The sequence below is a fragment of the Rattus norvegicus genome, chromosome 19 (genome assembly GCF_021556685.1).
Source record: "Rattus norvegicus strain SHRSP/BbbUtx chromosome 19, alternate assembly SHRSP_T2T, whole genome shotgun sequence".
Lineage (NCBI taxonomy): Eukaryota > Metazoa > Chordata > Mammalia > Rodentia > Muridae > Rattus > Rattus norvegicus.
The window spans coordinates 23,867,121-23,881,300 of record NC_141552.1 but is presented as its reverse complement, the minus strand read 5'-3'; the positions used below and the strand labels follow the sequence as shown (position 1 = coordinate 23,881,300).

The following is a 14,180-nucleotide window of genomic DNA, read 5'->3' as shown; positions in this document are numbered from 1 at the left end:
AGTGAACATGATTGTTGGGGGGAGGGCGCTAATGGGGGAAGGATGGGGAGGGGAACACCCAAATAGAAGGGGAGGGGAAAGGGTTGAGGGATGTTGGCCTGGAAATCGGGAAGGGGAATAACAATCGAAATGTAAATAAGAAATACTCAAGTTAATAAAGATGAAAAAAATAAAAAGAAAAAAGAAGGTGTGGTCCAGATTAGAGGTGGGCCATTCCATCTCAAAAGATCTGAATTAAAGATTTATCTTCTGATCTCCAAGATTTGGATTACAATTAGGTCTTCTTGCTTCAGAAAATTTAATTAAGAAAAAAAATCCAATGGTGCTTATGCCTTTAGCCTCAGCATCCAGGAGGTAGAGGCAGGTGGATCTCTGAGTTCAAGGCCAGCCTGGTCTACAAAATGAATTCCAGGACAGCCAGAGCTACACAGGGAAACCCTGTCTCAAAAAAAAACAAAGAAGAGGAGGAGGACCAAGAGGAGGGGGTTGAAGAGAGGAAAACAGAAAGAAGGAAGGAGAGAGAGAGAGAGAGAGAGAGAGAGAGAGAGAGAGAGAGAGAGAGAGAGAGAGAGAGAGAGAGAGATCCCCCTCACAGGGCGTCAAGCCATTTGGCATTAGTTAATTCCAGGTACACTCAAGTTGACAACCAAGAACAGCAATCCAATTACCCGTGGTTGTGATCTCACCCTGGTAGGCTCCTGAGTAGGAGGCTGAAGCAGGAGAATTGCCATAAGTCTGATGCCAGCATGAACTACACACATGTTCCAAGCCAAGCCAATCTCAGCTACAGTTTGAGATTCTGTCTGAAAAATATGAAAGAGAAAGAAAACATAATTTCCTAGAGCAGTGTTTCTCAACCTTCCTATGGCCTCAACCCTTTAGAACAGTTCCTCATGCTGTGGTGACCCCAACTACAAAATTATTTTGTCGCTACTTCACAACTGTAAATTTGCTACTGTAATGAATCTTTATTGTAGTGTAAACTATCTGATAGGAGACCCTGTGTGGGTCACGACCCACAGGCTGAGGGCCTTTGCCCTAGAGGCGGTCTTGGCCTAGATTATATAGTTCATATTAAAAGTGGGCTCTCTCAGTTTTTGAAGGTCAAGTATATTCACTTGTAACATCAAACCTTAAAAATTCAGCTGAGCTGGTGGCTGGTATGGTGTGACATCCCCCAGAATAGCTTTGCTATTTTGTTCCATGTCTGCCAGCCATTTCATATTGTTGCTGTAACACGCCTGCTGTCACTGACAAGGAGAAGGGACTTGGCTCAAGGACATGCTGACCACACACCTTGATTTGTTCTGAATGTTCTGTATGCAGTTTGCTAATCTTGAGAAATTCTACACCTGAAGGAGTGGTCCCCTGAAGCGGACACAGGTGAAAGGCTAAGGCAGATGTGTGAAGGAACATTTAACTGAGGTAGACACAGGTAAAAGGATGTTCTGCTAAAGCACGCATGTGAAAGGACACGTGATGAAGGGTTCTGCACTAAGGACACACATGCATTGGTCTGCCTTGCATTCTGTAGTTGAGCTGCATTTGTTGGGACTTCATAGAACCACAGCAAAAAACCTTCTGGTGGGCTGCTGTAGTTTCTCGCTGTTTCCTGGGGCTCGGGCTGATGGGCAGAGTGATGTCAGCTGAGACAGACACATGTGCTGACGCAGGACACACGCTGAGGCCAGACCCATGGAGGACACGGGATATTGAGAGGGAGTTTGGATGGAGTTATGCTTGCGTATCTTGTTGGTCTGGGGTCTCTGGTGATCTCTGCTCGCCTGAGAGCTGCTCTTACTGACTGTGTAGCATCTTGACTGTTTTTGTTCCACTTGGACAGCCCTCAGGACCAGGCTCTCCTCTCTCTTAACCATGGCTGCTGTCCTCTTCCTCTCTCCTCTCCATCACACATGTTCTTCCTTTATTCTTTGGCAATTTCTACTTCCTTCTTCCCTCCTCATGATCCTCTCTAGCAAAGCCCTCAAAGCTCCCCTCCCCCATCTCTCTGCTGTGCAGCTGTTGGCTGTTGGCTTCTTTATAATCACAGTTAACTGGGAGCAGGGGCAGTTATTTGGGGTTAACCAGTCCTGAGTTCCACAAATTAGCATTAAAATACAAGCAGAATTAGGCCAATACACTACAGGGGTTTTTGTTTGTTTGTTTGGTTGGTTTGGTTTAATTTTCATTTACCTTTTTACTTGTTATTTTATTTTTGGCAATTTTTTATTAATCGGTTATTTTATTTATTTACATTTCCACTGTTGTCCTGCTTTCCACACGCCCCTCATCAAACCTTACATCCCATTTCTGCTCAGCTTTGCCTATGTGACAGTGCTCCTGCACCCACACATATCCATTCCCACCTCACACCTCTAGGATCTGCCTTTGGTGGGGCTACAGGACTCACCTAGAACCATAGAGCATCCTTGCATACACTTTGGCTGGCAGTTTGGCCCCTGGGAGCTTGGGGATTAGGGAAAGAGGATCTGGTCAGATATTAAAGCCAATGATTGCTGCTTTCTCTTCTTTTTTGGTTATAGGTGAAATTTTGTTTGTGTGCTTATCTTTTTTTAAATTATTGAGAGAAGATTAATTTCTTGGTCTTTCTTGGGTATAGTTTAGTTCATTGTCTTGGAGTTTTCCTCCTATTAGCCTCTGTTGTGCTTTCTTAGAGAAAAGAATTGTTTAAATTTGGTTTTGTCATGAAATATCCTGGTTCCTCCTTTTATGGTGATTGAGGATTATGCTGGATATAGGAGCCTGTGTCTGCATTACATCTGCCCAAGATTTTCTGACTTTTAGAATCTCTGTTGAGAAGTCTGCTGTAATTCAAATACGTCTGAATTTATTTGATACTAGATATTTATACCTTACCCCTTTTAATGTTCTTTCTTGATCTGTGCATTTAGCGTTTTAATTATTATGTGAATGGAGGAATTTTTCTGGTACAATTAGTTTGATGTTCTGTAGGCTTGTTGTACCTTTATGGCCTTTTCTTTCTTTACCTTATGGAGGTTTGCTGCTATGATTTGTTGAAGGTGTTTACTGGATCTATGAACTAGAAATCTTAATTCTCTTCTATATCTATTATCCTTAGGTTTCAACATTTAATTGTGTCCTGAAATTCATGGATGTTTTGGATTCAATAAACCATACATGTTTATCTGAGATGGGTGTTTTGTGCTTTGTGGGATGACCTCCTTGACCCCAGGCTGCATGAAGAATCTCAGCTGACAATGGGGACATAAATTATAAGTATGTGTAGCAAGACCCAGGCCTCTTCCAGGTTCTTGGATATTAACTGAGAACCTCAAATACAGTAGTAATGTGATAGTGTGCGGTGAATCTAGTTACTATTCTCTATTTTGATATAGATGACTCTTTTTGTGTCATGGTCAGCTTATAATGACTAGAAGACCTAAGCTTGAGAATAACCAAAGACTACATTGCTTCTCTAGCAGCTGAGCTTTTAAAAGTCCTGGTGTGACAGCAACTGTTGGTGGACATTCTGGATTATTCCTTCTGTACTTTAACTCTCTGTGTCACTTCCACCATTAGTTCAATTCCATAAATTGGAAATTCCTCATTTGGAAGAAACACTCTTTTTTTTTAAAGATTTATTTATTTATTTATTTATTCATTTATTTATTTATTTATTATATACAAGTACACCGTGACTGTCTTCAGACACACCAGAAGAGGGCATCATATCTCATTACAGATGGTTGTGAGCCACCATGTGGTTGCTGGGATTTGAACTCAGGACCTCTGGAAGAGCTGTCAGTACTCTTAACCACTAAGCCATCTCTTTAGCCCAAGAAATACTTTCTGAATATGATCTGAGATTGGCCATGGAAAAAGGGTAGCTTGAACTGTCCCACCTAGGTTCTCAGCCTGCACAGGCCTGCGCTCCAAAAGAAACCTGTGTTCACAGCTGTTGGCTGGCTAAGAAAGATTTCACGAGACGTGATACACAGCCCTCGGACTTCTGCTCCAGTCATCTGCACAATTTTTTCCGGACGATATCCTCATACCTCCAGCAGGCGGGTGATGAAGCTTTCCACTCTCAGCTCCCCTTCAGCCATCTTGTGGCCACCAGACTCTCCTCCCTGCAGCAGGAACAAGGGCTTCTCCATGGTGGCTGCAGCAGCAGTGGTGGTTTGGCATTCTCACCTAGGAGGCCCTATGCTTTCTACCCCAGTTCCAACTCACCTCAGGCCCGGGCCTTCCCCCCATCCACTTCCCACGGAGCAGGGAGAGCAGCACCCACTAGAAATAAAAGGGAAGCCCTTGGTCCTGCCAAGACTGAACCCCCAGTGAAGGGGCTTGTTGGGGGAAGGGTGGTAATGGGGGGAGGATGGGGAGGGGAACACCCATAGAGAAGGGGAGGGGGAGGGGTTAGGGGGATGTTTGCCTGGAAACCCAGAAAAGTAATAACAATTGAAATGTAAATAAGATATACCCAATTTAATAAAGATGGAGAAAAAAATAGAAAGAAAAGTCACACATTTAAAACAGAACAATATGGACCCTAATTTTAAACCACAGCTCTGTCAATTAACTATACCTTAAGGAAGCTCAGAAAAGCAGGCCAAACAATTAATATTTTCTCGGTTTAAGTAAATAATAATGTCCGTTTCTTGCTATTGTGGAGGGAATTAAATAGATAATATGTAATCATGGAAGTTTTGAAGTACCATCCATTTTTCTGTTCATTAAATCAATCTTACTCATTTCATTGATGAAATATGTATGTTTTCCGTTTCACAGTTATATGTATAATAAAACCAGTATAAAAACCTTCAGAATATTCAGTTATTATAGATATTTGTCATTTCTTACAGAGGGCAACTATGATTGACTACACCCAATTCTATAAAAAACAAAACTCAGGAAACCTGGCCCTTGGCAGCAATGAATCAAGAAATATCTAGGATGGTGGGGCATGAATTCTGCCAAGCAATGACCTCAGATAGGTGGGGTTGTGAGGAAGATGTGTGGTGGAATAGCACACTAGATTCACGTTGTATCATCTTGATTTAATCTAAGGACAAAGAAGTGCAGTATCTCTGATGGCTTTCTTCTAACCCCTTGAAAGGTTAAGTGGGGATTGACCTCAGTTCTTCATTCTGCTTGCTGGGGCAGCAACACTCAGGGAAGCTTGAGATTGCCATAGGCACAGTATTAGGCTAGAAATGCTGAGTAGGTGATACTAAGTTATTCAGATGGTGATACCCATTTCATTTGTTCTTAACGTGGACCTAAGGAAAGACAGATCGAGGTCCTTAGAATACAAAGATCATTTCCAGTTCTTTTCTACCTTTCCTGAATGAAAGACTGGTTGGCAGAGAATGGTAAAAATTCAAGAATTGGTAGATGATGCTTTGATTGAAGGGTGGGTTTCTGTGCTGGTTTTAGACAGGGTCTCAATTACCCCATCTTGTTCTCTACGTTGCTCGTCAGGTTCACTTTGAGCTCAAATAAAGCTGCTTCCACTTTCCAACAGGTAGTCTTACAAAGGGGCCTCCAAGGACTGTGAGGACAGCATTAGCCAATGAGAATTGAGGTGTGTAACCCACAACTATAGCTTTATCTGAAAGACCCTCAGACAGAGGAGACTCTCGCTCCAGTCCTGAGGACAATCACCACCCCATGAACACACAGGACTCAGTCTTTATGTAAAAACAAGAAGTTTACTTTGGGATACCAATGCACTGGGGCTCGACACGGTCCTCACACAGGAGGAATGTGAGGAGCCTCAAACAACAGAAATATACAGCTTAAATAGTCAGTTAAGATTACACAGTTTCCTTAGCTCAGCTATTTCGTGCCAAGGATAACTAGGAAGATGTTTCTCGTCCTGGAATTCCTGGGATAAGGCCGTAACAACATCAATGCAGCTATTTCAGTACAAAGGACGTCTGACTTGATATATGTTTTCTTATCCTGGGGTTCCCAGGACAAGGACCAAGGATATCTGTCTTGGCAGGTGTTTCTCTTCTGGAGTTCCCAGGAAAAGGCTATAGCTATGTCAGCCTATAGCACAGCTGCATTCAGTATCAAGGACATCTCACTTCTATAGTGGTCAGTCAGCTTCCCAGAGATGTTTCCTGTCTTCTAATTGCCCTGCAGTAAATATGTTCTGTACCCTCTGTTCTTATGGTCCAGCAGCTTCCTAGAGAGTGGGTGGGAATGTGCTTTCTGTACTTTCTGTTCTATTGTCTAATGTGTAGGGGCTAAGGGAGGGCCAGCTTAAAAGATTCTCATTCGTAAGAAATGGCTGTACTGATATCAAACGGGCATCTTTCATATCGACTTTCTTCCAAGTCTACCAGCCATCTCAGATTGTTGCTGTAATATGCCTGACAATCAAGGACATAGAAAAATAACTTGATACACGGCAAGGACATTGTGATCATATCCTGTGTTGTTATGTATGTTCTGGATGAGGTTGGTTAAAATGACAATATTGCACAAAGCTTTATATAGGACCCATAAAATTAAGGGTCACTATACACTGTCATAGCTAAAATGGCCTGGTCAGAAGTGACCACTGGATCACTCTTCTGTAACTTCACATGAAAGGCTTGTGCTTTTTGTGTTTTTTTATTTTTCTGTTTTTTCTTATTTATTTATTTATTTATTTATTTATTTATTTATTTATTGTTTTATATGTTGTCAGGAAGATAGTTCAAGTCATGGATCTGCCACCAAAATATGAGCTTTGCTACCAATACTGTAAACAGTATTAGTGTATGCATTCAATAAAATAACTTGGTTTTTTTTTTTTTAAGTAGGATAGATGCTTTTGTGTTTTGTGGGGTGATCCATGAAACAGGAGTGAAGATGCTTGTTTCTTACTCTGTCCACTGAGTTATGTCTCTAGGCTTGTCCTACTCCTTTGGCTGCATCCCCCCCAACATCTGCTGACTATTTTATTTTTCAGATGAAATCACACGTTATAGCTTAGAGAGGCCTGTAAGCAATCCTACTTTGGTAACTTAAGTGCAAAGAGGAGAGCCCCACACTCAGCCTGAGGGTGCATTCACTGGTGGATCCAATATTTCAGTTTCCTCTGCTAACAGATCACCACATTGTTGCCAGGACCATAATGAATGCAATTCTTTCTCCTAAGGAATCTGGTGGCAACTGTCAAATGTTAAGCACAAAGCTTCAGGTTGTACCTATAACACACACCCACATCGCAACCTACCCTACAGGCTATTTCTGGGTGTGATTTCATGCACCTGCACATGATGAGACAGGAGACCTCTTTGGCTACTTATAGGAACTGGTGTGATTTCTCAGTAATCTTTAATGGGTAATATTGCTGACTGAGGAGAATTTGAGGTAGGATGAAACATTTCTGTGCAGGGATTGGGGAGGAAGCACTCATTTAGAAACATAGCAATGACTTAGGTTTTTCCAATCAAGCCTAGAGCCAAATTTGGCTTTGGAAGCATGTGGTGCTCAGTGGCTATGCCACAGGGAAGTCCCCTGAAAAGGGTCCATCAGCTTTTGCTCAGTACAGGGAGAACATTAGCAAGGAGGCAAAGTCTGTTATCCATGACATCAGCCGTCCCTTCGTGGACATTCTATTGTCTCCTAGAGAGACCTTGGAATCCCTGTGATGTCACCAGTATCGTTGTGACAACCAATTCCCTACTTTTTCTCTTAGTGTCCAAAGGATATATCCACAGGCATGTTTGCCCGTCTTCTCAGGCGCTTTGGGAGAGTTGATGTTGATAGAGAAGAGTCTAGAGTGAAGCAAACGAAACCTAAAGGTAATGATGGACACAGGACATGGGGAATGTGGAGTAAGTTCTGGGCAGTGTATGTTGAGCTTCCTCTCAGGGGTGAATGTGGGGGACTTCATCTGGCCTTTATAGCAATGGGCCACAACTACTGGAACATCTCCACAGATATTGAATTCCATGATTATCACAATTCCTGAAAGTCAGGGTTTTCACATTATTAGTTTCTCCATAACCACATGGAGGATATGGCAATGCCTATGCTATTATTGGGTGAACTTCTAGTCTTTACTTTTACAGTGCATTCGGTATGTTAAATTGATATAATAACACCATAAGTAGTCATGGAGGGTATAACTTTTCTGAATTAAACAGGGCATCAATGTACTTCACTTTCATTGCTTCTTTTAATTCAGTGACTATCTGACAGTAGTAAGAGGGAGAGAACTGTGCTCCTGGCATGACCTTATATTCTTAGAACTCCTTTGACTACCTCTGGCTGACGGGGCCAATCTTACCTTCATATATTAGAGGTTCTGTGTGGCAGATATTTTTCTACAGTACCCAAACTATATGGAGCAGGTAGAGAAAGAGCCTGTAACCTATTGGCACTTCTGGGGCATTTGTCATTTCAGTAGGGGGAATTAATAAATCTGTTGACCATGTCCTCCCCCTACATGACTTTTTAATGCAAAGTTATTGGATTAGAGTAACAGTGTAGGATATCTGAGTATCCCTGATCAATCAAGTCATTGTGGATGCTGAATTGATGATCTGACTTCTGAAACCAGAGGGGTAGGGTCCTGAAACCAGGTTGTAGCCTGTGTACCTGATAATAATCCTGGAGAAGGCATCTCTCTGGTACTTGTAAGCCTGTGTGGGCGGGCATAGGGAACACCTGGCTGCTTACATCTCTTGGTCTCTATATAGTAGTGGGGGAACTGTGATCCACTTAGGATGCCTCTTTCACATAGACCAAACTCCTTGCAGTGACACTGGCTTCCAAGCATGTTCTCCTGTTTGGACCTCACTGTGGTCTGTGTATGCTCTATGCATTCGCCCCATGAGGGTTCACTTGTGTTCTTCTACCTACAGCAGCCTGCAGACAGACGTCATCCCCTGAAAATGTCCTAAACAAGGTGCAGGCCAACGAGGAAGAGGAGAGGCTGAATAGAGAACTGGAGCTAACTACCAAGGAGAGAAATGAGCTGACAGATCGCCTCCTTTATGTGACAGGTGGATCCATGAGCAAGAGGTATGCATTGCTCCAAACAAACGAACTTGTTCTAAACCTCATCTCCCATAGAGAGGAGATTCAGAACCTGACCCTTACTGAGGAGTGAGATTGAAAATGGACTCTCTGATTCTGCCTGTTGAAAATCTGAACTTGCAATCTGAGTGAAGATTTCAGGGATAAAGTCACTGGAGCATGAGTTCCCAGTGTACAATTGGAAAGCCCTTGACAGGTGGTAGTTTTGCAAGGTTCTAGGTGCTGTGAGTTTGTGGAGAGTGTTTGTACTTGCTAGGAAGGTGACTGAACGCTATCATCTCCTGGCAGCAGCCTTAGGTGACAGGACCCACAGTGTTCATATCAATGCTTAAGTAGAAGGCCTGAGGCTCTGGCCTGCTCCTTCTTGTCTCTGTGCCTTACACTCTGAGACAGTAATGGTGCATGCATTTCTACTGATTCTCATTGTGCTCTTTCCATATTTGTCTCTCTTTCTCATTCTCTGAGTCTGTTTACTTTTCTTTTCTTTTTCTTTTTTTTTTTTTTTTTGGTTCTTTTTTTCGGAGCTGGAGAACTTACTTTTTTTTTCTTGTGGGTGTGCCCCAGTTTGTGTGTCTGTGTGTGCACAGGTCTGCATGCATATGCACAACCTTTATATGTTTCTCTATCCCTCCACCTTTGGAATTTAGGGGTCTGTTTTTTGACCTCAGGATTTACCTTTATAATAGTTTCATGGAGGTGTAAGTGCTTTATTTTGGAAGCCCCACTTTCAACAGCACAGTTCTTTGCCTGTGTAGTCACATTTGTCTATACATTTGTATGCCTTGGGCAGATTATAAGTTTGTGGCAATATCTGGTCTCATCTCCAGAATTATGTGTACTGTCTGCCTCTAGAATATTAGTTATTCGGCTTGTAGCATTCCACTTGTCAAAACAGGAAAAATGAAATCAGAGGTTTCTGGGTGTGTGTGTGTGTGTGTGTGTGTGTGTGTGTGTGTGTGTGTGTGTGTTTGGGTAAGCTCTGTGGCCTAGGCTCTTGACAGCATAACAGGTTTGAATGCAGATCCAGCCCTCCTGATTGAAAAATGTGAGCCAGGGGACCCTTTATCTGGGTGCTTAGCTTCTGTTGTCCTGGGCACACAATTCCAAGTTTCTGAAGCTGAAGAAGATCCAAATATGTAGAATTTAGAAAGTGTCCTTCCAGGGCTGGGGTAGTACAGGACACAGCCTGAGTTCCTCTAATCCTAAACCTCGATGTTCATTGGGTTCTATCTTCCTGGGGCCAGCCCCTACTTCAGGCCAAATCCATTTTATGAAAACTTGAAGATAAAGGAGAAAGAGGTCATGTCATTACTGCACAACTTAGACACAAAGAACATTGAACATCGTGAGAAATTTCAGGAGCTCAAGAAGGAGATTAACTTCTATCGGTAAGTACTTGTCAGAAGGGCCCATCACTTGTGGAATATCCATTCCCGCCTCTCTTTGTTCTGGACTGGAGAGCCTGTAGCTCTGGGTCCATGTCTTCTGTTGTTTGAATATCACTGTGCCGTGGGTCTTTTGGACTCAGATTCAGTTCCATAAGGGACTGTCAGTTATCACCACAGTGTCTATGCATCTTTAGAAGGCTCTGGATAGAACTACACTGATTCAGGCATCAGAGTGTTATTAGGCCAACCTGCGGCTCTGGGGTCATACCAGGTTTAACAAAGCTCAATGTGTGGACCACATGGTTTACATGACCTCCCTTGGTTCTACTGTCCTCTTGTGGTTGTTTACTGCCTACTAATTGATGCTGTCCCGATGCATTGGGCTCTCATGGGTAGTTGTAGATCCCTTGTTCTTTTGGAGAGACATGGACTCTTATTGGTGCTTGGGTCACAGGAACAATTTATTCTTCCCTGGATTGGCCGTTTGCTGTTTGTGCAGCAGCCTTACATGTATGGAGATGTATTCTTGAAGTCTTTATGGGTATCTGGGTCCTGGTGGACTTTGTGGGATTTGGCAGTTGGAATGGGAGGAAGAAGCTTCAGGATCTTACTATGCAGAGTGTGTTTCCAGCAACCTGCACAGCCGGCTCCTGATGGAACAGGCATGTATGAAGAAGAAGTTGGTCACATTGAAGCAGGAGAGCAAGGAGTTACAGCGATATTTGTTTGAGTTGAACCCGAATGCTGAAGACGAACAGGAGAAGACCAGCAACCTCCAGACCCAGCAAAATGTGGTAGGAAAAAGCAGCTGAGTCAGATTAACAATGTCTGATACCATTTGCCTATTGGATACATCTTTGCTTCCCCTATCATCTTTCTAATCTCCCCACACCCAATCAGTCACCCACCTCATGTGATAGAGTTATTCATGGCTCTGTCTATGCACAAGTATTCTGGGATGTTAACCACTCTCCAGAAACTGAATTATTGGCAATTATACTTCTCTGCCCTTTTTGAAACTGCAGTCCAGAAATGGTGACAGAGGAATAACATATCACATGACTGCATCTCCCTGTCATAGATTGGATGCTATGAAGAGTTTTGAACGAGTTCTTGGTCGTGTGACAAAGGTCATACAGGGGTCATGTGATGGTTGGAAGCACCTTGTAGGGATAAGAACCAAGTGCAAATGGCAAATGAGTCCTGGTCATTGGCTTTGATCTCAGTATCATGTGGCCTTCTCCTTTCTTCCTGCAACCCAGTTAGGTCTCTTCTCCTTTCCCCGTTCTTGGTTTTCACTGGTAGAAGTTTGAGGAGCAGCTTGTTCTCCCACAGTACTGTGAGGGTTGTTGGTGACTTTCCCCAGGCTGCAGAGATATCAGCAATGATTTCAGTGAAAAGATCAGTGCTGTCTCTGCAATGCAGCTGAAGGGACAAAAGGCAGCAACTTGACAGCTGGTATGCGTGTCCCCACCAAATCAGTGTCTTAATAGCTGCCTTCTCCTCCCAGGTCTCAGGAACTGCAGGAGACATGGAATAGGACAGATCCCAGGAAGACAGCCCCCTGAAGAGTGAGTTTCTCTGTCAGGAGTTCCCTGCTGACGACAATCCTCAACAGTCAAAGACTTTTTTGGGGAGAATATTCTTCTTCTCAGTTAATTTCCTCATTGTATAGAGACCCTAAATTTATGTATCCGTATGCCAGCCTGTCTCATTGAGGTCTTTCTCCTCTCTCATACCGACAACACCATTTGAGAGACATCTGAGGGGACTGCCTTGAAATCTCGTGTCCTAGAGGAGAAACAGCACTACAACTGTGTTTCTAAATGTTCATTAAGAAAATGCTGTTAAGAAATATTTTTGGTTATGATTTTCATTGAAGTTTTCTTTTTGTTATATCATAGTTATATATTCTTGTTACTGTTTTTCATTTTTTATACCATTTTAGTTGTTCATTTTATGCCTGTTTTTTGTAAATTGTATTCCTTATGAATAAAAATTGATTTGTAACTCTTGACTCTTATGACCATCTTATTCAAGGGTCCTTTCCCCTCCTGTAGACTTAGAACTGACAGCTAGATATGGATCTTTGCATGGTCCAGTGAATTCAAAGCCACCAAGGGGTACACAGGGTGATGGTGTCTTTTGTGTATGACTTTTTTTATGGAAACACACTTTATGATGTAATCACTGACATACTGTATCCATGCTCTCATGTCTTCTGCTCATCCTAGTCTATATCAGTCTACAACACACATTCCTTATTGACTGTGTGCACCAGATATTGAGTAACACACACTCATGCCTGTAGAGCTGCAGAAAAAATGACAACTTTCACAAAGGAATATAGAATAATCCTAATCGAGAACCATGTGCCTCAGTTTTTCTTACAATACAGCATTATTATTAAACCAGAAAGATAATGACCATCAACGTCATTTTGGGAAATAGGTTTTTATAGGTGCTGTTTCACTTGATCATTCATATGCTGTGTTTTTTATTGTTGCTGATTATATTTATTTTTATCATTTAACTCAATGGATCTTTTTTTTTTTTTTCAAATGTATCTGGGCCACTCCTGAGTTCATTTCCCTCATGATCAAAAGAGGGAATAGCATTCCCCATTGTAGATGATTGTTAGGGACCATGTGGTTCTTCTGAGAGAGAAGCAGATGCTCTAACCTGTGAGTCATCACCACAGCTCCTGTAGGTAGCTTTTGTCCTTCCAGGGCATGTGCTATACTAGATGGATATGATCACCTTCAATTAAGGAGAGAGATCTCAGGAGATGTGTATGTACAGGTGGTTGAGCGGTGCCTGCTCAATGTGGTAGCCTGCTAGGCATCCACACCGGGCTCTGGTGCCTCCACTGCTCATTGTGCATTCAGGATCATCCTCCAGCACCACTCAGTTTCAATTCCAAACAGATCTTTCACTTACTATCGATGATTATATACATTAAGCACATCTGATAAAATACAGAAGAGACTAGCCTCCTTCTACAGGCCAACTTGGCATAATGAATTCTTTTGATAGAAAGCAAGATAATTATCTCAATCTATGCAGCTTAGGGAGGACCTCAAGAGCATCCATATTGAATCCAGACTGCAGCTGTGACCACATGTTTCTTTTCCAGAGCAGGTCTGTGCAAGCCCAGAAGTTAGGTGGGATAGTTCATGTTTCACCTTTTACCTTGAAATCTGTGATTTTATTGAGAAAGTATATTTTCCACGTGACTCATTTCCAATTTATGGAATTAAACTGACTTACTGAGAGTGGAGGTGACTGGGAGAGATTAAGTGAAGAAGAATAATCCAGTATGCCTGCAAACAGATGCTGTCTCATTAGGGCTTTTCAATGCTCAGCAGCTGGAGAAGCAAGGGAGAGGCATTGGTGACTCTCAGGCTTAGGTCCTCTAGTCATTATAAGCTGAGCATGACACACAAAGGGTCATAGGCATCACACTAGAATCTAGTAACTAGATTTAACCAACCTATCACATTAATGCTGTGTTTGGTGGTATTTTTTGCTCTCCTAGAACCTGGAAGAGGCTTGGGGTTTTCTAATCCTACTCATAATTTATTATCCTTCCCAACACTATGTGCTTTGTTCTGTAAATGCTAACAGCGCCATCCAATACCTAGGATATTTTCTACTGACATGTGTGACATGAGACAAAACAGTCCCTGTCATCCCTCACCTCAATAAACTTCCTTAGAGTTCAGTGTAGTTGGAGGGTCCTTCTTTCCTCTCCAAGATCGAGAA

At 42.5% G+C, this 14,180-nt stretch overlaps 1 protein-coding gene across 2 annotated transcripts in view; it reads left to right on the top strand.

The window, feature by feature from the left end:
• LOC147999180 (disks large homolog 5-like) overlaps positions 1-12,430 on the top strand; it is a 40,783-nt gene extending 28,353 nt beyond the window's left edge. The window contains exons 6-10 of one of the 2 annotated variants that reach the window (XM_087596385.1): positions 7,682-7,787; positions 8,853-9,012; positions 10,272-10,415; positions 11,047-11,209; positions 11,926-12,430. In XM_087596385.1, the coding sequence (XP_087452511.1) occupies positions 7,706-7,787; positions 8,853-9,012; positions 10,272-10,415; positions 11,047-11,209; positions 11,926-11,955 (579 nt within the window). In that variant the 5' untranslated portion in view covers positions 7,682-7,705 and the 3' untranslated portion in view covers positions 11,956-12,430. The remainder of the gene's footprint in view (positions 1-7,681; positions 7,788-8,852; positions 9,013-10,271; positions 10,416-11,046; positions 11,210-11,925) is intronic. The other variant, XM_087596386.1, reaches the window with a different exon arrangement.
• Positions 12,431-14,180: the final 1,750 nt, after the last annotated feature.